General features: G+C 41.2%; 7 protein-coding genes across 8 annotated transcripts; 3 read left to right on the top strand and 4 right to left on the bottom strand.

The window, feature by feature from the left end:
* Positions 1 to 624: 624 nt before the first annotated feature.
* LOC106339906 (protein trichome birefringence-like 39) lies at positions 625 to 3,042 on the top strand. The gene is made up of 5 exons (XM_013778776.1): positions 625 to 991; positions 1,075 to 1,246; positions 1,794 to 1,969; positions 2,059 to 2,217; positions 2,693 to 3,042. Exons 1-5 carry the CDS (start codon positions 678 to 680, stop codon positions 2,982 to 2,984), a joined length of 1,113 nt encoding a protein of 370 aa, XP_013634230.1. The 5' UTR covers positions 625 to 677; the 3' UTR covers positions 2,985 to 3,042.
* Positions 3,043 to 3,548: 506 nt separating this feature from the next.
* LOC106342372 (embryonic protein DC-8-like) lies at positions 3,549 to 6,190 on the top strand. 2 transcript variants are annotated; one of them, XM_013781281.1, is made up of 2 exons: positions 3,549 to 5,271; positions 5,493 to 6,190. In XM_013781281.1, exons 1-2 carry the CDS (start codon positions 3,589 to 3,591, stop codon positions 5,931 to 5,933), a joined length of 2,124 nt encoding a protein of 707 aa, XP_013636735.1. In that variant the 5' UTR covers positions 3,549 to 3,588; the 3' UTR covers positions 5,934 to 6,190. The 2 variants fall into 2 exon arrangements, with proteins under 2 accessions (XP_013636735.1, XP_013636737.1); XM_013781283.1 differs by having other exon boundaries at positions 5,497 to 6,048.
* A 56-nt stretch (positions 6,191 to 6,246) lies between these two features.
* On the bottom strand, positions 6,247 to 9,169 carry LOC106342373 (DEAD-box ATP-dependent RNA helicase 37). The gene is made up of 7 exons (XM_013781284.1): positions 9,051 to 9,169; positions 7,954 to 8,770; positions 7,802 to 7,885; positions 7,432 to 7,674; positions 7,164 to 7,331; positions 6,970 to 7,083; positions 6,247 to 6,880 (listed from the first exon to the last, which is right to left on the bottom strand). Exons 2-7 carry the CDS (start codon positions 8,689 to 8,691, stop codon positions 6,395 to 6,397), a joined length of 1,833 nt encoding a protein of 610 aa, XP_013636738.1. The 5' UTR covers positions 8,692 to 8,770; positions 9,051 to 9,169; the 3' UTR covers positions 6,247 to 6,394.
* An 846-nt stretch (positions 9,170 to 10,015) lies between these two features.
* Positions 10,016 to 10,465, bottom strand: LOC106339200. The gene has a single exon (XM_013777997.1). The coding sequence runs from the start codon at positions 10,463 to 10,465 to the stop codon at positions 10,016 to 10,018; it is 450 nt and encodes a 149-aa protein (XP_013633451.1).
* A 342-nt stretch (positions 10,466 to 10,807) lies between these two features.
* On the bottom strand, positions 10,808 to 13,412 carry LOC106339199. Its single transcript, XM_013777996.1, has 2 exons — positions 12,543 to 13,412; positions 10,808 to 12,322 (listed from the first exon to the last, which is right to left on the bottom strand). The coding sequence occupies exons 1-2, from the start codon at positions 13,410 to 13,412 to the stop codon at positions 10,808 to 10,810; spliced, it is 2,385 nt and encodes a 794-aa protein (XP_013633450.1).
* A 1,638-nt stretch (positions 13,413 to 15,050) lies between these two features.
* LOC106339198 lies at positions 15,051 to 16,472 on the bottom strand. The gene has a single exon (XM_013777995.1). It carries the CDS (start codon positions 16,470 to 16,472, stop codon positions 15,051 to 15,053), a length of 1,422 nt encoding a protein of 473 aa, XP_013633449.1.
* Positions 16,473 to 17,513: 1,041 nt separating this feature from the next.
* On the top strand, positions 17,514 to 19,233 carry LOC106342272 (ferritin-4, chloroplastic). The gene is made up of 8 exons (XM_013781151.1): positions 17,514 to 17,861; positions 17,963 to 18,046; positions 18,117 to 18,177; positions 18,252 to 18,339; positions 18,528 to 18,589; positions 18,668 to 18,733; positions 18,845 to 18,908; positions 19,012 to 19,233. Exons 1-8 carry the CDS (start codon positions 17,566 to 17,568, stop codon positions 19,047 to 19,049), a joined length of 759 nt encoding a protein of 252 aa, XP_013636605.1. The 5' UTR covers positions 17,514 to 17,565; the 3' UTR covers positions 19,050 to 19,233.
* Positions 19,234 to 21,803: the final 2,570 nt, after the last annotated feature.

Raw genomic sequence — 21,803 nt, 5'->3', positions numbered from 1 at the left:
GATTTATAAGAATTTTGTTTAGGCACGAATGTATACACATTCTTTGTTCATTATTCCAATGGGTATTACAACAATTATTACGATTATATTACCGAATGTTTAAATAGTACATTGGAGAATACATGGCTCTTCAAACGGCGTAATAAAGTCAAAATCGGTCCCATATGTATTGTATATACACGTACGTATAAAACGGTGTAAAGTCAAAGTCGCTCTCAAGAACTAAATTTCAAGAAGTTATATTCCATTTTTCGTTCTTTTGCATCCATTACCTAAATGTATGTACATGTAAATTTCAAGAAGTTATATTTACACAATTACACTCTCGATATCATGTACGTGTCAGTTTTTGCTTTGTCTAAACAGTAAACGTTTGAAGTAAAAATATATACGTAACATACTGCCTGCGATCCAGTTACAAATATGAAATTTCAACTTTTCTTACAGCTAAAACAAAATATCTAAATTATTGTGAAAATAGATTTCCATCAGTAAAAATGCTGGAACGTACCTAGTACTTGTTTCTTGTTCCCCCTTCCCATGTGACGTGTACAATCAATCTTTCTCACTTTCTTTCTTTCTCTCTTTTGGGGTTTGGACTATTATATAACAATACTGCCTAAGACACCCTTCCCACACCAATCACTCACTCTCAGATCAAAGAAAATTGAGAGAAAATGGGTTTCTCATCCCAAGAAAACCGTTCTTTCTTCTTTTTCTTCTTCTTCTTCTTCTTTCTCCTATGTCTCTCCACAGTCTCTGCTTACACCAACGCAAGCAGCAACAATAGTTCTGAAGCAGTAAGAAGAGAGCTACGTTCTGGGCGATGCAACTGGTTTAAAGGGAGTTGGGTTTATGACGTAAAGTATCCACTTTACGATCCTTATAAATGTCCGTTCATAGATCCACAGTTTAACTGCAAGAAGTATGGTCGTCCCGACAATCTTTACCTTAAGTATCGATGGCAGCCATCTTCTTGTTCTATCCCCAGGTACTACACTCTTCTTACATTCTTTAATTCTACGTTTTGGTTTTGATTCATATTGATTCAATATCAAACTTGTTATATGTCAGATTCAATGGGTTGTATTTCTTGAGGAAGATGAAAGGGAAGAAGATAATGTTCGTTGGAGATTCACTAAGCACAAACATGTGGCAGTCTCTAGCTTGTCTAATTTATGCTTGGGTTCCTAATGCTCGTTACACTCTTCTTCGCCAAAAGGGTCTCGCTTCACTCACCTTCGAGGTTTGTTCATTTTTAATTATATTTTTTTCGTCTAATTAAACATTTACTAAAATAATTATCCATTTAAAATAGTAGTATAATATTAATTGAGGTATGATTCTTTTATGTAGAAGTTAATTTGTTTTTCAGCTTTATAGTGTGGAAAGTTTTTCCTAACGTTTAATTAGGATAAAGTAAATTATATAAAGGAAATGGGTTAAAGTTTCTGTTTCTTTGTCTCTTTTGATTTGATATAAATATTATGTTATCATGAGCTTTGCTAAAGCTTTTTATTCATTCTTGTTTTAAAAATAGTAGTGGTCATTACTCATTACAACAGAATGAGCACAGCATTTAAGAGATGAAACGTGATTAGTGGCTTATTTCTCAAAAAGAGAGCGCCTCCGAATATCATGTCATGCTATGAACTTATGATCATGAGCCACGCAAAAGATATGTCCGATTATTTAGTAATCATTTGAGTCATGGGCGAAAATACAATAAGGTTGAAATTGTATTTTATGTATTTTATTAAGTGAAAATGATTAGAAAAGTGGTACGGTCGCAGGAATATGGAGTGACGTTGAAGCTATACAGAACGCAGTTCTTAGTGGATTTAGATTCTGAGAAAGTTGGGAGAGTGCTTAAGCTGGATTCCATTAAACAAGGCAGATTGTGGAGAGGCATGGACGTCTTGGTTTTCAACAGTTGGCATTGGTGGACACACACCGGTCACATCCAGCCGTACACTTTCTTTTGCTTTGTTTTTGTTTTTTTGAGAATTTTTTTACGCATTTGATGATGACGTCTACGTGTGTGTTTGTGTGGACCAGGTGGGATTACATGGAAGATGGGAAGAGACTGTACAAAGACATGAACAGGCTGGTCGCTTATTACAAAGGTATGACCACTTGGTCTCGATGGGTTAATGCTTTTGTCGATCCGTCTAAGACCAAAGTCTTCTTCAATGGCGTTTCTCCTACTCACTACGAGTAAGTAAATTAATAAACAAACTTTTTTATTCTGTTAATCTTGTTGCTTATGAAAGTGAGTAAAATCTCAATGCATCAATACAATATATTTTAAGGACTATGAAAAGTTAATTTTAGTAGATGAAGAAGTTTTTCTAATAGATAATGAATATTGGATTTTGAACTTGTATTAATATATACGAATTTTAAAAATTGTAAATTATTCATTCACATAGTCAATTTGAAACGATTATTTGTCTTACTTGTGTTTACCCTCTTAAGTTCATTTGTTCTTTTTGTATTTGATTCACGTTTATTCACATCAAATCTGATCTTCTTTTGTTAATTGGTTTAGTTTCACAAAGGTCTTGTGATGTTTAATGCTAAGCATTTGTTAGTTATTAACTTGATAATATTTTGATACCAAACCTCATTTAGGTCATTATGGTTATGCTATTTTAAAACATTACCTAGGCATTAATACATTTGTTTGCAGGGGGAAGGATTGGGGAGAACCAATGAAGACATGTAAGAGTCAGACGCAGCCATTCTATGGGAGAAAGTATCCAGGAGGGATACCAATGGCTTGGGTAGTTTTAGCCAAAGTGATGATGAGATTGAAGAAACCGGTCCACTGGCTCGACATAACCGGTCTGTCTCAGCTTCGTAAAGATGCTCATCCTTCTGCTTTCAGTGGGAACCATCCTGGGAATGACTGTAGCCATTGGTGTCTTCCTGGTTTACCTGATACTTGGAACATACTCTTTTACTCTACACTTTTCTCTTGAACCTACCTACTTTTATTTTACCAATGTATTAGTTACTCAATAACTACCTATATTTTTTTAGTTAATTTTGAGTTGTGGTCGCTTGATTCTTGAATGAAATAACGTTTTACATTCCAATGTGACCATGCACAAGAACCATGTGAAATGTAACAAAAGAGAGTGAAATGCTCCATAGGAACTTTCCAAGTTATTATTGGGCCTACAAGAAACAAATGGGCCTACTTGAAAACTAAGGAGCCCAGATGGAACCGACTGAGCTGAAGAGTTGAGATAAACTAACCGGGAAGAACCGGCAAGGCAAGACGGCAAGAAGCTCTGGGACATCACCACGTGTAATAGTACGGAACGACACGTGTGGGAAACCGAGATGATTGGCTTAGTAAACATTAAAGTTGATCTCTTCACACAAAGCTGAGTCATTATACCTTCTTACACGTTTGCAATAGCCTTCTCAACACGTCACACACCGCCCATAATATTTTCTTTTAGGTTTTAAGTGGTTCTTGTGTTATAAAAACAAGAAAGATAAAGCTCCATAAGAATCATCCGAGATTAAAAAAAAAAGAACAAAACAATCTAAATCATAAATCTTGTAGTAATTACAATGGCGTCAGAGCAAGCAAGAAGAGAGAACGTGGTGAAGGAAAGAGAAGTTCAAGTAGAGAAAGACCGAGTCCCGAAGATGACGAGTCATTTCGAGTCAATAGCCGAGAAAGGCAAAGACTCCGACACGCAGAGGCAGCAGGAGACGACGACACACTTTGTGTCGCTCTCGGACAAAGGAAACGAAGGAGAAGGTGAGTCCAAGATGAAGATGACTAAGATGCCTCACACCGTTGGGAAGTTCGTTGTGCATAGTGGTGATAAGGAAGGAACGGGGAAGAAGGAGGAGGAGGAGCAAGAGAGGGCGTCACTAGAGGATATTCAAGGGTTTAGAGCCAATGCTCAGCAACAATCTATGGATACGGTAAGAGCAGCGGAGGAGAGGTATAACAAGGCTAAGGAGAGTTTGAGCCGTGGCGGACAAGGAGGACAACAAGTGGAGGGAAGAGGAAGAGAGAGTGGTGTCCATGTTACTCACGTTGGGACTGAGAAAGGAGGAAACGTGCAAGACACGGCAAGTGAGAAGACTCAGAGAGCTTCTGATTACGCGAGGGAGAAGGCAAGGGAAGCTGGACACGTGGGGGCTCAGAAAGGGCAAGAGGCTGAGGAGCAAGCTGGTAGAGCTAAAGATTACACTATGGAGAAGGGAGGAGACGTGAAGGACACGGCAAGTGAGAAGACTCAGAGAGCTTCTGATTACGCGAGGGAGAAGGCAAGGGAAGCTGGACACGTGGGGGCTCAAAAAGGGCAAGAGGCTAAAGAACAAGCTGCAAGAGCTAAAGATTACACTATGGAGAAAGCTGGTGAAGCCAAAGAGACTGCGGCTGAGAAGGCTCGGAGAGCTACTCAGTATGCAACTGAGAAAGCAAAAGAAACAGCAAACATGACAGCTGAACAAGCTGCAAGAGCCAAAGACTTAGCTTTACAGAAAGCTGCTGAAGCTAAAGACACAGCGGCTGAGAGGGCTAAGTATGCAACTGAGAAAGGAAGAGAAACGGGAAGCACAGCAGCTGAAGAGGCCGCAAGAGCTAAAGACTTGGCTTTACAGAAAGCTGCTGAAGCTAAGGACGTTGCGGCTGAGAAAGCTCAGAGAGCTTCTCAGTATATGGCTGAGACAGGAAACACAGCAGCTGAAAAGGCTGTGAGAGCCAAAGACTACACTCTTCAGAAAGCTGTTGAAGCTAAGGACATAGCGGCTGAGAAAGCTCAGAGAGCTTCTCAGTATGTAACCGAGAAAGGTAGAGACACTGGAAACGTTGCTACTCAGAAAGGACAAGAAGCCAAAGAACAGACAGTTTCAGTGACGACAAAAGCCAAAGACTACACGGTTCAAAAGGCCGGTGAAGCGGTGGAGATGAGCAAAGAAGCGGCTGAGTATGCAAAGGAGACGGTGGTGGAAGGAGGCAAAGGCGCTGCACATTACGCTGGAGTAGCCGCTGAGAAAGCGGCTGCGGTTGGGTGGACAGCGGCGCATTTCACCACGGAGAAAGTGGTGCAAGGGACCAAAGCGGTTGCCGGTACGGTGGAAGGAGCGGTTGGCTCCGCAGGGCATAAGGCGGCGGAAGTTGGTTCTAAGGCGGTGGACTTGACTAAGGAGAAAGCTGCAGTGGCTGCTGATACGGTGGTTGGGTACACAGCGAGGAAAAAAGAGGAAGCTCAACACAGAGACCAAGAGACGCACCAGGTACTTCACATAACTTGAACTAGACCCATTATGAGTATCATTATGTTGTTACGTGTGGCTCAAGGAACTATGTTTTTTGGGTTTGTTTAGCATCATTATGTTGTGTGTGGCTCAAGCAACTTTGGTTTTTGGGTTTGTTTAGTACCTTAGGTTTGGGTTCGTTTAGTAACTATGTTGTTACGTGTGGCTCAAGAAACTTTGTTTTTTTGTTTTGTTTTGAGGGAGGTGAGGAAGAGAAGGGACAAGGTTATGTCACGGAACCAAGGAGAGGGTTTCAAGAGGAGTACAAAGGAGGAAGAGGGAGTACCGAGGAAGATGTCTTTGGGTATGGACCAAAAGGCTTCTCCGGGGAAGGGAGGAGAGACATCCGTGAGGACTACGGAAGAGGAAGGGAGAGTGAGGAAGATGTCTTCGGATATGGAGCACAAGGAGGAGTCTCCAGAGACGTTGGAGAGGAGGAGTTATACGGAGGAGGAGGAAGAAGGAACGAGAGATATGCCCAAGAACAAGGTGCTGGAGCGGGAGGAGTGCTCGGGGCTATTGGCGAGACTATAGCTGAGATTGCGGAGAACACAAAGAAGATAGTTATTGGTGATCCTCCTGAGAGGACACATGAGCATGGAACTGCTGGTTATATGGGACAGGAACATGGACGTCGTTGATAAGTGAAAAAGGAGACGTGTTTTGTTTTTTGTTGTTGTCTAAAAGGGTTTTTGTATGTAAATAACAAAAAGCTCTGTTTCTGTTATGTAATGGTTGGTGAACCAAATACCATCTCCACTGGTCTTTTATCTACTCTTTGGATCTCTTAAGATAAAAGTGAACCTAGTACACACCAGCAGAACAAGAGCATCAATTAATTTCACCTTTAGACCATGTTTCAGATCCAAGAACATGATAAAAAAATTGGAGACAAAACTGTGAAACTGGACAGCTATGCTTTGGACACTCTTAAAAAAGCCTACAAAGATCAAAAGCACCTAAACAGCAACCTTAGTTATATATATATTCATCCATCTCATAAGTGTAAGGGGCAATACATACTCTCTCTTTGGGAATGTAGAAGACAAATAAATAGTCAAAAGTTTATAGACCAAAACAAAACAAAAAAACATTAAGCACTTCAGTCCCACGCACTTGGAGTTTCTCCACCATATCCACCACTTGGAGCTCCATATCCACCGCCATAGCCTCCTCCTCCTCCACCACCATAGTAACCACCTCCTCCTCTACTGTAAGAACCTTCCCTTCTAAAGTCACGGCCACCAAACCGACCACCAGACCGCTTGTTCTTACCACCACCAAAGGAGGAACGCGACGCATACCGCGAGAGCCACGCAGGGACTTCCTGGTTAGCTTCTTGCATCAGCTCACAGAGAGATCTAGCCATCGAGGTGTTGCCGTCGTTGAAGAAGGCAGTCGCTAGTCCTGATTTGCCAGCGCGTCCTGTTCGTCCAATACGGTGGACGTAGTCGTCAATGTCGTTAGGTAGATCGAAGTTCACAACGTGAGCCACGTGGGGAATGTCGAGGCCACGCGCTGCCACGTCCGTTGCGACCAGAATCGGCGTTCTCCCGCTCTTGAATGACTTCAGCGCCACTTCTCTTTCCTTCAAATGCATAAAACACACAACAAAGCTTAGTAAAAATTCTAGCCAATAGAAAATTGAAAATGAGGACCAAAGAATTTATAACAAACCTGCTGTGATCTGTCACCGTGAATGGAGGTTGCTGGAAACCCATTGATGCACAGCCAATTTTCCAAAGAGTCGGCTCCCCTCTTTGTCTCCACAAAGACTAAGGTCAGGGCTTGCTGTAATTATGGAAGATAAAATAATCATCAGAAGTTTGATACAAGAGCAGCTGAAGAAAAGAGGAGCATCATTTTTTTACCTTGCCTTGGATGCCATTCTCTCTCTGAGCATGGAGAAGGTCCATGAGATGACTTCTCTTGTCAGAGTCAAGGACAAACTCAACCCTTTGGACAATCAAGTCAGTACTTGAACCTACTCTACCCACAGCCAAGAATATATAATTTGCTAAGAAGTCAGCTGCGAGTCTCTGCACAATAAACAAATATGCAATTTTTTTCAGATTTTCAAATGAATATGCAAAAGCAGAAACATTCAACCAACAAGAAGGTGAAACAAGTAAACCAAACCTGAATCTCTCTTGGAAAAGTAGCACTAAACAAAAGCGTCTGTCTAACACCACGCGGAGGCATGTCCATTTGTTCAACAATCTTCCTAATCTGTGGCTCAAAACCCATGTCCAGCATCCTATCGGCCTCATCAAGAGCTAAGAATCTAATCATCTGCATAGAGACTCTAGCTCTCTCGAGCAAATCATTTAGTCTACCAGGAGTCGCCACAAGAATATCAACCCCTCTCTCAAGTTCCCGGAGCTGTACAAACAAACAACACAATATTTCAACAAAACAGACTAAAACACACATCAATGAAAACCAACTAATACTTCTGCATGTCATAAAACAGAAACGCAGAAAAATAACTATTTACTTGTTAACATACTTGCTGGTTAATAGGTGTTCCTCCATAAGCAACAACAACCTTCACACCAGTTTGGTAGGAGAACTTTTTAGCCTCATCATGTATCTGCCAAAAATAACAGAATGAGTTTTCATCAAGCGATTAGTTTCTTAACGTTTGAAGAGAACACGAACCTGACTTGCCAACTCCCTCGTCGGCGATAGAATAACCGCAAGAGGGTAAACAGTCCTTGAGCCACGTGGTCTCTGCAACACATGCTGATCCTTCATGATCCCACTAATTATCGGAAAACAAAACGCAGCCGTCTTCCCAGACCCCGTCTGAGCACACGCCATCAAATCCCTCCCGGCAAGCAATATAGGGATCGCGTGCCTCTGCACCGGCGTCGGCTTCACGTACTTGCACCTCCTGATGTTCAGATTCAACGCCTCCCCAAGATCAATCTCCGCGAACGTGTTGACAGAAGGAGGCACATTATCCCCACTAGTCTCAATCGGGATATCTTCGTAAGCATCAAAGTTAATCCCAGTGTTGTCCTGCTCAGTAAAAGCTGGCTCAGGCTCAGCGTCAGCGTTCTCAAAGGGGTTGACTTCGCGCTCCCTACGGTCCCACCCTCCACTCCTGTTGTTCCAGCCACCGCCAGTTCCTCGTGGACGACCTGCATCAGCCCTGTAACCACCAGGAGGAGCCCAACGAGAGGCGGAAGGTGGACCATTATAGCCAACACGATCATTAGCTGGTGATGGGGGAACAGGGACAGAAGATGGTTGCTTGTTCCTTAGATGTGGAGGAACATAAGCAGGTCGTGACGGTTTAGTAGACCCAGAGGCAGTGTTGTGAGAGTTTTGAGTAGTAGACCCAGAGGCAGTGTTGTTCTCTGAGTCAACCACGTCAGCCCATGATTCACTCATAATGTTTCAAACAAACCCAGCAAGCAAGCAAACAAAACAAAGTTCAAATCCTTCAAAGGTTGCTCCTTTATGAAAAATCCTGCAAAATCACGAGATGGGTTCAACAGATTAATAATAGCTAAGAAGAAACCATAATCGAATCCCTAAAAAGGAAGAGACTTTGTGAGAATAGAATAATCCAACGAGGACAAAGTATGAAAGGGGAATATGAACAAACACTAATGCCAAAGGAATCACGCCACACACAGAGAACAATTGCAAACCCTATAACCTCAGAAACTGGTCAAGAGAATCTAAGAACGAATCGGAGAAATCAAATCAAGGGTGGAGAAAAACCCTAAATTTCGATTTTGGGTTACCTTTTTGGATCGGAAGAGAGATGCGTCTTTGAGAGCAAGAGAGCGATAGAATCAATAAGGAGGAGAAAAGAGAGGTGGAGAGATATGAAAACTTTTTTTTTTTTTTTGTTCTTCCTTCCTTTTTAAGGATTGCGTGCCGTTTTTTCTTACTCCTCGTTTTTTTAAAGTAGCGTGTCGGTTTTGTGGTGTCGTATTAGATTGTATGTCGGCTACTTGCTATTGACTTTAATTTTAAAAGACTTCTAACATTTGTTGAATTGGAAGAAAAAGTTTTTATAAAAACATGTGGACAACCAAAACATATGATACGATGTTATGTTTATTACACGGTCGAAATTTTATTTAATCCAAATTTACGTAACTTATTTTTTTTTGTTTGTAGATGGTGCTGCATTGCGTGTCGGTTTTGTGGTGTCGTATTAGATTGTATGTCCGCTACTTACTAAACTTTAGTCAATTAAAAAATATTATAAAAATGGCTTTGGGTATTTTAGAAGATCTTAACTGATTTTTTTTTTTTTTAAACGTCTGAACTCAATTAAGACGAAGTATCAAAAAACACAAGGGATAAGGAAAATAGACAAAAACCAAAACAAGATAACAACTCAAACCAATATAAGATTTTAAGGAAAAGATTTATCAGATGTTGGTGTGTGCCTCATCTTGAATCCTGTTATGAAACCAAGCCGGACCGCCCAGTGCTAAATATGACTGAACCTGCCATCTCGTAGTACACTCCTTGCTATGTCTCTCACTATGGAATTGGATCTCTCAGATTCTTGTTCAAAACTTGCCGTTCTAAACCTCGTTTTCAAAACCATAATTTGCTCGAGTAATGATCTGTATCGCAGCCAAGCTGCTACACTTGCAAGAGCTGCAAACGCCTCTTTATTATCAATGGCAAAGATCACCTCGTGATGCCCCAGATCGATTTGACTTTTCATGGACCAAACAATGCAGCGCAGCTATGCCGTTAGCCTATTCGGAGCACATGTGAAAGCATCTCTAGCATGGTGTAGTACTGTACCTTCGTGATCTCTAGTTATCCATGCTTCGCCATACAGAGACGATGAGTTTCTCCAGTTCGCATTGACATTGCATTTGACAAAGCCAGTCCTTGGAGGAGACCAACGAGGTGCAATAACCAAAGCCGGAGAAAGGGAGGATAGAGTCGTAGTAGAGCTGTTTACCTCCGTCCAAATTGTAGCTTCCTCAACAGCTTGACGAGCTAGAACCTCTGTAGAAATTTGAGTCCCAGCATAGATGATGGAGTTGCGATTTTTCCAAATTGCCCACAGCAACCAAGGTATAGCTCTCCGATTGGTCTCTGATATTGTTACATCAGACATCATCTCCAAGGCCAGCTTTATGTTTTGACAGAGACTTCGTATGGATGAGGGATCAGGCGGGTTCATATACTACTGCTAATATGGTGTGGTACATTCATATACTACTGCTAATATGGTGTGGTACGCACTAAATACCGCACTCTCTCTCTTGCTTAATAATAAAAATTGAGTTTTCATTTACTTATTTTACTAATAAAAGATATTATAATAACAATACATACTTTCATCTTATGGTTATGTTTACTCCACATTTTTTGCATTGTATTTTTATGTCTTTACTTCTTTTTTTTTTAAACGTCTAAACTCAATTAAGAAGGAGTATCAAGAAACACAAGGATAAGGGAAAAAGACAAAAACCAAAACAAGATAACAACTCAAACCAACATAGGATCTTAAGGGAAAGATTTATCAGATGTTGGTGTGTGCCTCATCTTGAATCCTGTTATGAAACCAAGCCGGACCGCCCAGTGCTAAATATGACTGGAACCTGCCATCTCGTAGTACACTCCTTGCTATGTCTCTCACTATGGAATTGGATCTCTCAGATTCTTGTTCAAAACTTGCCGTTCTAAACCTCGTTTTCAAAACCATAATTTGCTCGAGTAATGATCTATATCGCAGCCAAGCTGCTACACTTGCAAGAGCTGCAAACGCCTCTTTATTATCAATGGCAAAGATCACCTCGTGATGCCCCAGATCGATTTGACTTTTCATGGACCAAACAATGCAGCACAGCTCTGCCGTTAGCCTATTCGGAGCACCTGTGAAAGCATCTCTAGCATTGTGTAGTACTGTACCTTTGTGATCTCTAGTTATCCATGCTCCGCCATACAGAGACGATGAGTTTCTCCAGTTCGCATTGACATTGCATTTGACAAAGCCAGTCCTTGGAGGAGACCAACGAGGTGCAATAACCAAAGCCGGAGAAAGGGAGGATAGAGTCGTAGTAGAGCTGTTTACCTCCGTCCAAATTGTAGCTTCCTCAACAGCTTGATGAGTTAGAACCTCCGTAGAAATTTGAGTCCCAGCATAGATGATGGAGTTGCGATTTTTCCAAATTGCCCACAGCAACCAAGGTATAGCTCTCCGATTGGTCTCTGATATTGTTACATCAGACATCATCTCCAAGGCCAACTTTATGTTTTGACAGAGACTTCGTATGGATGAGGGATCAGGCGGGAAATTAACTGATTGAAGAATCTCGAGCGCCGGCAGACATTGGAAAAGAACATGATTTATGGACTCAGTGTTACTATTGCATAGTTTGCAAACTGTATCCAAAATGATACCTCTCTTTTGCAGTCTGTCTGCAACAGCCAAAGCGCCTGAAACAGCTCTCCACAGGAACGTTCTAATCTTGGGTAGCGTTTTGATTTTCCAGACTTTCTTTTTCACTTCAATGATCTCCTGCTCCATAACAGACCGAGAGTTTCCAACATTTTGAAAGTTGTTTACTGCCAACCAGTATCCACTTTTAACCGAGTATGCACCATGATCTGTGAGGGACCAAATCTTCCTATCCTCAACTCTCCCCGGTTGGATCTTGACAATCCTTGCAACTTCATTAACTGGAAAGAGCTCGTTCAAAATATTAATGTCCCATTCACCATTTGGATTGATCAAAGAACTAACCCTTTGATTCACATCAATGTTGATCTCCTTGTTAACCGGTTGCCTTGGACATGAATCCATAATCCATTTTTCCGACCAGATCCGCGTAGATGCACCATTACTAATCGATTGTATCAACCCCTTTTTGAGAAGATCTCTACCATATAGTATATTCCTCCAGGCATAAGATGGCCGATAGCCATTCCCACATTCTAAGAAGTCAGACGATGAGTAGTACCTCCCCTTATACACCTGCGCCAAAAGGCTATATGGATTGTTGAAAAGGCGCCAAGCTTGTTTGGCAAGTAAAGCCTGGTTAAAGAGAGCTCAATGTCTTTAAAACCGAGACCACCATTCTCCTTTGACAAGCACATTTTCTCCCATGCGATCCAATGGATTTTCTGTTTGTCATTACATGCATCCCACCAGTAACTCGACATGGCGCTCATAATTTTCCGGCAATGATGTTTTGTAAGACGGAAACATGACATGGCGTAAACTGGCAACGCCATGGCAATAATTTTAAAAGAACTTCTTTCCCGCCATGAGAGAGCTTCTTAGCAAACCAACCATTGATTCTTTTGTTAAGTTTCTCACCAATAAAAGCTAGGAGTTTTTGTTTGGAGCCACTAAAACACTCTGGGAGGCCCAGATATTTACCATCCCCTCCTTCATTCTCAATCCCACACAGCTCAGCTATAACTCTTCTTGTTACCGCATCTATATCAGCCCCAAAGGTGATCGCAGACTTCTGAAAATTGATGACTTGTCCTGAAGAATCACCATACAACTTGAGACAATGTAGAAAGTTTGCGATCTCAGGGAGAAATGCTCTACACAAGAATAAGTTGTCGTCAGCGAAAAGTAGATGTTGCACTGCAGGACACTTCTTTGATAATTTCATCCCTTGTAAGTCTCCTCTGATCTCCGCTCTGTGCATGACATGTACCAGAGCCTCGATACACAAAATGAACAGGAAAGGTGAGAGAGGGTCTCCTTGACGTATTCCCCATTCTGGTTTGATATGACCATGAGTTTGTCTGTTCAGGAGAACCGTGTAAGAGACTGAGCGGATACACTTCATGATCCACTGTATCCATGTGTCGCTGAAACCCATTTTACCGAAGAGAACCTCCAGGAAATCCCATTCAACCCTGTCGTAGGCTTTAGACATGTCGGTTTTAATTGCAATATACTCCTCCTTGCAGTTAGGATTAGTACGCAGTCCATGAATCATCTCGTGAGCTAGTAAGAGATTATCAGAAATCAACCTGCCAGCAACGAAAGCTCCTTGGGTCGGGGACACCAGATGTGGTAGAATTGTCTTGAGACGAGCACAAAGGATGTTGGAGATGATTTTGTAGACCACCGAGCACAAGCTTATAGGTCTCAGGTCTGTCATAAGGTTCGGGTTTGGCTTTTTTTGGTAGCAGGCAGATTTGTGTGAAGTTCCAATCCTGAGCAAGATCACCTCCCGCAAAAAATTCCTTGACCTCTTTTATTATTTGCGGTCCAGTGATGTTCCAATAATTTTGGAAAAATTTACCGGTCATTCCATCAGCACCTGGCGAGCTATCTCCTTTCACTGCTTTAACCGCTTTTTTTAATTTCTCCTGTCGTGACTGGACCCGTGAGAGTTTGGTTCATACGTTCAGAAATTTTTGCTTCAAAACCCTCTAGTAACTCCTCTGTACTCCTCGGGGTGGATGATTTGAAAAGGTTCGTGAAATATTTCACCGCAATGTCACCCTTTCTTTCCTCATCGAAATGCTCATTCCCATCCGTGTCCATAAGAGACGCTACTCTGTTCTTCATCTTTCTCGATTGAGCCCACCCATGGAAGACCTTAGTGTTCTTGTCTCCTGCTTTGAGCCATGTGTTCTTGATTTTCTCCTTCCAGTAGGTTTCCTCCTCTTTATATGCTTTTTCCAGCTCTATCTTCCACGACATCACCAGTCCATTGTCTGGAAATTGTTTGGCCTCCTCATGTTCAATGGCTCTCCTGAGTTCATGAATGCGCTTCTTGGAGTTGCAAGTAGCGTTTCTCTTCCATCGAGATAAGGCTTTGCGGCATGATTTGATCCGTTCCGAGACCTTCCCAGCCACTCCTGAGACATTTCTATCCCATCCTTTCCTGATGATTTCCATAACTTCCGGTTTAGCACACCATCTTGTATCAAAACAGAACCGCCCAGTGCATCCTTGAATGCTTTTTGCCAAACTCGTGATGATAGGTCAATGATCTGATCCTAACTTTTCCAGATATGTTGAATGAGTTCTTGGGAAGAGTCTGAACCATTCGGCATTTCCAAATGCCCTGTCAAGCCGGCATTGAACCCAAACATTTTCTTTTACACCACTTGTCATGATTTCTCTGGTACCGGCCCACGATAGCCTGTTTCCAGAGCTAGGTATCTCTTTAATCCGGCAGTCTCTAACCATGGAACGGAAAGGATAGAAAGAACTTTCCTGCCGTGCAGGTCCACCCAGCTTCTCTTCATTATTCATAATCTCGTTGAAATCTCCAATAAGAAACCAGCCACCATTTCTCTGTACTCCAATATCAGCCAGTCTGTTCAAACCTCTTGTCTTCGCTGACGGACAGGATCTCCGTAAACAAAAGACATATAAAAGGCTAAGGACCCAATCTTCACCTTCGCATCAATGATCCGGTTCAATGAAGATAATATCTCAACTTCATAACTATTCTTCTAAAACAACGCCATACCACCACTAAGTCCCACTGGATCCACCATAAAGCAATGGTCATAACCCAAGGAACTTTGAAAACTTGACACGTGACTACTAGAGTTTTTAGTCTTTAGGAGAAACAAGAAGTCTAGGAAATGCTCACGACACATTTCCTCAAGGCGTCAAACTGTCAGGTTGCTCCTCAAACCCCGACAGTTCCAACTGAGCGTCGTCATTGAGAACTGGATGGTTTCTGGTGAACCATCAAACCGTTTGAGTTTTTGGAAATTTTAGAAGAAACCTCGCCTTCCTTATACGCCTTCCTCTTTGAGTTACTCTCGCTGTCCTTCTATTCATTACACGTATTATCCATCCTCTCCGATTGACGCTTAGCACTCTGAGAGTTTTGTTTTCTAGTCCACGTTGATTGCCTCTTCCTTGTAGAACCGGCCTTTGATTTTGATGACGAAGTCTCACCATAACCTATAGCAAAGCTCTTATTGTGAGGAACTGGATTGAAGTCTCCCGAGCCCTCATCAACTATTCCTTGTATGACATTTAGGTTGTGCTGATCAACACCCCTCTTTACCGGTTCCGAGCTCTCCTCTCCTTTTCTTAGCTTCAAAGGGGCTAGCTTTGGGCTTATTTGGGTTTGTGAACCGACCATCTGAAATTCCTTATCAGTCACAAGATGATCCATCAACCCGACAGACTCATTCATTGCTACTCTCTCATTTTGACTAGAATCTCTTTGGTAATAGACGTCTCCTTTGTCTGTGTTTAGAGCCGTCGAGACGTTGGGGGGATTTTCAAGTCGCAGGTACGAGCGTTGAGCAGATGGGTTTCTCTCCAGGTCAGCCAGAGCTTGCGTCATCCGGAATTCACGTATCCTCCTCTCCTCTGGATCAGTATAGTTCATGTACAACTGCATCTGTTCAAAAACCTCGAAGGCAACAATGTTTGACGGAGCTCTGAAACCTGGTGGGACCGTTGGTGCGAGCATCGGCATGATCGTTTCTACCACATTCTTACAGTGTTGACGATGAACAATTGGGACCACTTCCTCAGGGCGCCGTTCTGAGCTTTGACCTCCTCTGTTACGTGCACTCTTGAGAAGAGGACATTTCTGTTTCTCATACGAGAGTCGCAGACACTGGAAACACTTCTTACGCACTCTTTCATACTCAATATCTACCATTGCAGAGAGACCCTTTGGTAAATTAACTGATTTGGTATCCCTTAATGGATTCTGAAGGTCAACAATCACCAAAACTCTGACATATTCCAGTAGATGTGGCTTATCTGGATCATATTCAATGGTCTTTACGTGCCCCACCGCATCAGCTATCGCATCCATTGTCTTCAAAGAAAAATAGTTAACTGGTATATTGTGGATTCGAATCCAGATCAGCGCTGTTTGGAGGAATTTTGGAGGTGGAAACTCCTGCCATCTATCCATTACCATTCCCCAGTCATCGAAAGTCCAGAAACCATGCTTCATGACCGTTTGTAGATCTGTTTCTTGTTCAAAGATGAACTGAAAACTCTCCTTCGATAGAGAAATACCCTTAACCCTTTCATAGATCTTCCATATTCTTGGCATAGTTTTTAGCATTCGAGCCATGTTCTGACATTCCGGATTGAGTAGCCTACCGATCAGACTTCTAGCACTCCGTATCACCGTGTTGACATCATCATCTTCTGTCAAGTCCACCGGTTTGTCTTCTTCTAAAGACATCTTCTGCATAACCTGAGCTAGGTTAATATCCATCGGAAGCAAGAACAAGGATTTTCCTGTGAAAAGTTTCTTGTTCTTTTATGCGCCGTAATGTTTGTGAAGAGGTTAAATTCACGAAGAACCCTAGATAAACACTGAGTATTTTGGAAAATCTTTTCCGAAGATTTGGAAAAATTCCAAATTAATCCATTGGGCGGCAAGGAAATATTCCTTTCGGATGTTATCTCCATTCTGATTGGTTGACAGAGGGCCAATCACTAGCAGAGTATCTTGAGAATCGAGAGAAAAAAATCGCCATAAAATCGCCATATTCTGAAGGTGAATCATAATACACGCCTTTGTGAGAGGAAAAATAATAATATTATTAATTGTTGTTAGTGTTTGTGGCATAATAAATTGTATTATGTTACCAAATACAATTAATCAAAAATACAATTTATCAAAAAATATTATAATATTTGGGTTTTAAAGGGTGAGGTTGAGTTTATAAATATTTATAATTTTTTTTAAAAACATTTATAAATGATTTATGAGAGTTAATTTTGTTTTATTTTTATAATAAACATAAGCTATTTATTAAAATGATTATCATTTAAATGTAAATTGGAAAAGTAATATCAAGGTAAAGTTAGAATTTCCTCTAAAATTTTAATCTATTGTATATATGAAAACATGCATGTGACCTCTTTCAAAATTGATTTATATGTCACTACTATATCATACATTAGTTTTTTAATTTTTTAAATATCCATCACATCTATATTATTATATGCAAAATAATTTTTTACATTTTAGCTATGATGTTAAAAGTTAAAGTGATTAATATTGTTTATAAATAGTTATGGAAAACATAGTAGGTCAATTAGTTAATGAAACATGTGAAAGTACTTAATTCACATAAAAGAAAAAAAAATATGCGTCAATATTAAATTAAAAAAAAAACAAATAGGGCCATGATATTCATCTATTCACGGGAATATGGATGATAAAGTAACCACAAGCTCTCCACGCGCATGTATCAATCGTGTCCATCCACGTGTCAACCATCCACAGCCTCATCATCATCACTCGCGGTCTTCTTCATCAATATCCAGTTTTTCTGGCGAAAGCATCTCAACAGTCAAAAATGCTTCTCAAGACGGTTTCTTCGTCTTCCGCTGCTCTCTCGCTCGTGAGTCTCCATGGCGGAGTCAAGGACGTTTCTCCTCAGCTATCCTCCACGAACCTTCGAGTTTCTTCTGGAAAATCTGTCTCTGTTCGCGCAACTAAAGACTCAACCACCGACGAGCTAAGCGGCGTCGGTTTCCAGCCGTTTGAGGAGGTTAAGAAGGAGCTCGATCTCGTCCCAACCAGCGCTCACGTCTCGCTCGCTCGTCAAAAGTACTCAGACGAGTGCGAATCCGCGATTAACGAGCAGATCAAGTAAGTTTTCGAATCTCACCTCGTGTGGATTAGTTACAAGATTTAGTACTTGGAGAATCTGCTGCTGACGGTTTATCCATCGTGTGGTTGTTGTATTGTAGTGTGGAGTACAATCTCTCGTATGTGTATCACGCCATGTATGCTTACTTCGATAGAGATAACGTCGCGCTCAAAGGTCTTGCCAAGTGAGTCTACAATCTTTAGTATGTGTATCACGCCATGTATGCTTGCTCCGATAGGCATTTTTGGTTTCAGGTTCTTTAAGGAATCGAGTGCGGAAGAAAGAGAGCACGCTGAGAAGTTGATGGAGTATCAGGTCCTTTGGAGAAAGTTATTTAGCTTTTTTAGTATTGGAGTTGAGTAGGTTCTAACATGTTTCTTCGATTGTAGAACAAACGTGGTGGGAAGGTTAAGTTACAGTTCATTGTAGCGCCTCTCTCGGAGTTTGAACACGTTGATAAAGGAGATGCTCTCTATGGTAAGCTCAGACGTTGCTATTTCTCACTTTGAAAGAACTTCTCATTTATGATTCATAAAAGTCTGGAGAGATAAGAAGCTTTTAAAGAGAGTGTATAAGTATCATGAAAATGTTCCTCTCTTAGGGAGACCGGTGATGTCTCAATGTTTCTAAAATTGTACCTAAAGCTCTCTTATATGTTGTTGCAGGGATGGAGCTGGCTCTGTCACTGGAGAAACTGGTTAATGAGAAGCTCTTAAACCTCCACAATGTAAAAACCACATCTCTTATTTTTATCAATCTTAAAATCCTGTTTGACTGAGATCTTGTAATGATTTGTGTTCAACAGGTTGCTTCCAAGAACGGAGATGTTCACTTGGCTGATTTTATTGAGAGCGAGTTTCTGACCGAGCAGGTAAAACGATTTAGTGTTCTATGTTAGTGGCAAAGATTATGCTTTGGTTTCTAAGCTGTCAAAGAGAATCTTATATGAGCTTTCGGGAAAACAAAATAAACATTTCTTCAGGTGGAGGCAATCAAGAAAATTTCAGAGTATGTAGCTCAACTAAGAAGAGTTGGCAAAGGACACGGTACATGAACATTTTTATACACATCATTTGATTCATCCTGCTCTCCGTGCTTCGATTCGGTTCTAATTTATTTCTTTTGAATGTTTGTGGGTGTGGTCTTCAGGGACATGGCATTTCAATCAAATGCTTCTGGAACAGTAAAAGCTGCTTCAAGGGAATTAATCGTGGGGTTTACTCTATGAAGCTCTCTAGCAATGTATCAACTAGTTTGTGTGTTAGTTTCTGAAGGTTTTGTGATGTAGACTTTTTTTATTTTGATTTTGCATGACCCGAAGAGATATGACTTTGAAAGTCAGTGGTATGAATGAGTTCTTCGAGCGCACTATGGTGACTGATGCTACATTTTGAAAGCTTGCTTCCAAGACCGGTTCAATCTGAAAATGAAATTGAAGTTTTGGTTTAATCCCAAACTGATCATCAAACAAAAGCAAAAAGGTCCATCCAAACTTTACAATATGGGCCGTCACATATTTGGTAAAATTTAAGTTTTAAATTTTTTTGAAAAATTTAAACTTTCCGAGTCTACTAACCGATCAAGATCTTAGAGAGTTTAGCTTATTTGTAAAGTCATTTTCTTGTCAGCATTTGTAAAGTCCATATAAATGTACTTTTTCTCTAATCAAAATTTATAATTTTAACATCAAACTTTTATTATTTCACTTCTTATGTTAGCTTTTTTGAAAAAACAAAACGAGTGGCATGTTGTGACTTTGGAGGTCTTGATTCACGGGCAAGGGTTCAATCTCTGCTGGCGCCAAGGGGCAGTATCTTGAGTGATGAGAGAGCATGTTACAAGTGGAGTAGTGGTACTTCAGGTCCTCATACTCCAGTGAAATTGAGATCTCCTCTCCTGAAGAAAAATCGATAAAAGTCTCTTTCGTAAGGAGTTTTAACCCATCAAGAAGGATTCACATTCTAGCGGAAGTCTTAGTGATCTTTTAGTCCTCAAGGGTCCCTAGATCATGGCCAATGTTGTAGATCATATTTTGGTGCCAGTAATAGAGGGGGAGACCATGTAGGTGTATCCAAAAGGGGATCTGAGAGGGAAAGGTCGGGGAGATAACAGGTTCCCACCTCTGGAGAATAACTATCCAATGGTTGTAGTGGTAGGGTCTTTGTGCTAGGACCTTCAGGAGATCTTCCTCGAGCTCGAATCTGAACTGGAAGCAGTGAAGACCCAAGTCAGATCCCGAGACCCCTCCCTTGAGAGAACATTTGCGGGGAAGTGCAGAGAAGAGGGCTCCAATGGGTTGTTCTTTTGGTTTCACAACTCTCCCAATAGCAGTGAGAGCATTTTCTTTGATCAGTGTAGAAGTGTCGAACTCGGGGGCTCTGATACGCTTGCGTTGAGCGTGGTCTGAAGGCATGATGTTCTTTCGTTTTTAAGCAGCAGTAAACTGACGGAGAGCCATTAGGAATCAAGTGGATAGCGTGTGGGGGGAGCGACATGGGTCTGGAGTAAGCAGCAACGAGGACGTAAAGAGGACGCACTGAGAAGAGTACAAGTCGACTCTACACTCAGCTGCAGTGGTTCTAAGAGGAGTGACGAGGACCATAAGGGGTCCTGAGCTCTCTACAGATTCGGGAGCAGGAGGGGGCGAAGGTTGTGAGAGGCCCTCTGCCGGTGATGGAGAAGGATACCCGCAAAAGTGGAGAGGCAAGAGGGCAACAGAGCGCTGGATAATGCTATAAGGAGTAATAATTTGAAAAGGTCCGGGAAAAAAAACAGAGGACTTATCCAAAAAAGGTAAGTCAACTATAGAAACAGCTAAAACCCCACAGGTTAAGGACCGTTTTCGAGAAGAGTATCTGGGAGCGTTTCAAAACAAGCATATTCTCTATCTTACATAACCTTTTGTATTGTTCTATACAGAATTCAGTATGATGTAGAAATAAAGTACCTTAATCAATATACATAATGGCCATAGTTATAAGTGATTTATACATAATTTTTTTTTTCTGGTTAACAAAAAAAAAAAACAATACATAATTTTTTTTATTTGTGGATATTATATTATATCTATAACTAGAGGCCGAGCCCCGCGCAAGCGCGGGGTTATTTGTGTATGCTGATGTTGTTCAGTTTTACTTAGTGTTAGCGTTGTTAGTTATGTTGTTCTTACACTTGTGTTGGTGCGTGCAGTTATTTGGCAAAACAGAGGGTCGGAGGTGGTGTAATTAGTAGGGAGGCAGCTGTTTGTTGTTGATTATGTGTAGGGCGCTTTGTGAACGAAGACCAGCTGATACATATATATTTTTTGTATTTAGTTGTCTGCATCCCAATTCCCACCGAGGAACATATGATGGTGTGCTTGTCACTTTTTCTGGGGTTTTTGTTTTGTTTTGGTGGCTATTGGATTTTAGTTGGTTTCTTTGTTGCATTGTTTAACGTCGATGCCATGTAACTATCTGAACATGTTCTCATGCATGAAGCAAAAGACATGCTTATTTTCATGAAATGCAAAGACCCATCAACGTTCCACTTTATTTAAAAACCAAGTAACTCTTCTCCTGGTGGGAGATAGTTTGCAGATAATTAAAGACAACCAAAGTTGAAAGTAGGAAAAAACATACGAAAATGGTTATTTCATTGACACATAAGCAAAGTGGGGATGACGGTTTGATGGACTTGAAATAATCACTCACGTGCCTCTTTTCTTCTTTTTCAAAGCTTGGTATTGCTTCATCAACTTCTTCGGCTCTCTTGGGCACATGAACCGTGCAGCTAACAATTGCTGCTGGTAGTATAGATTGGGAATCCACGTCTGGAGTTTTGTTGCTGCTGGCAGTCTGAAACACAGTTGTACGTGTGTGTTATATTAGATGATGTTATTCTGTTAAATATATGCATGGAAGTACTATATTCAGCAGAAATTGTTTAGCATCAACATGTTT

Source organism: Brassica oleracea, chromosome C4, assembly GCF_000695525.1.
Source record: "Brassica oleracea var. oleracea cultivar TO1000 chromosome C4, BOL, whole genome shotgun sequence".
Lineage (NCBI taxonomy): Eukaryota > Viridiplantae > Streptophyta > Magnoliopsida > Brassicales > Brassicaceae > Brassica > Brassica oleracea.
The sequence above is the reverse complement of the archived record's forward strand: the minus strand, read 5'-3'. Positions and strand labels throughout refer to the sequence as shown.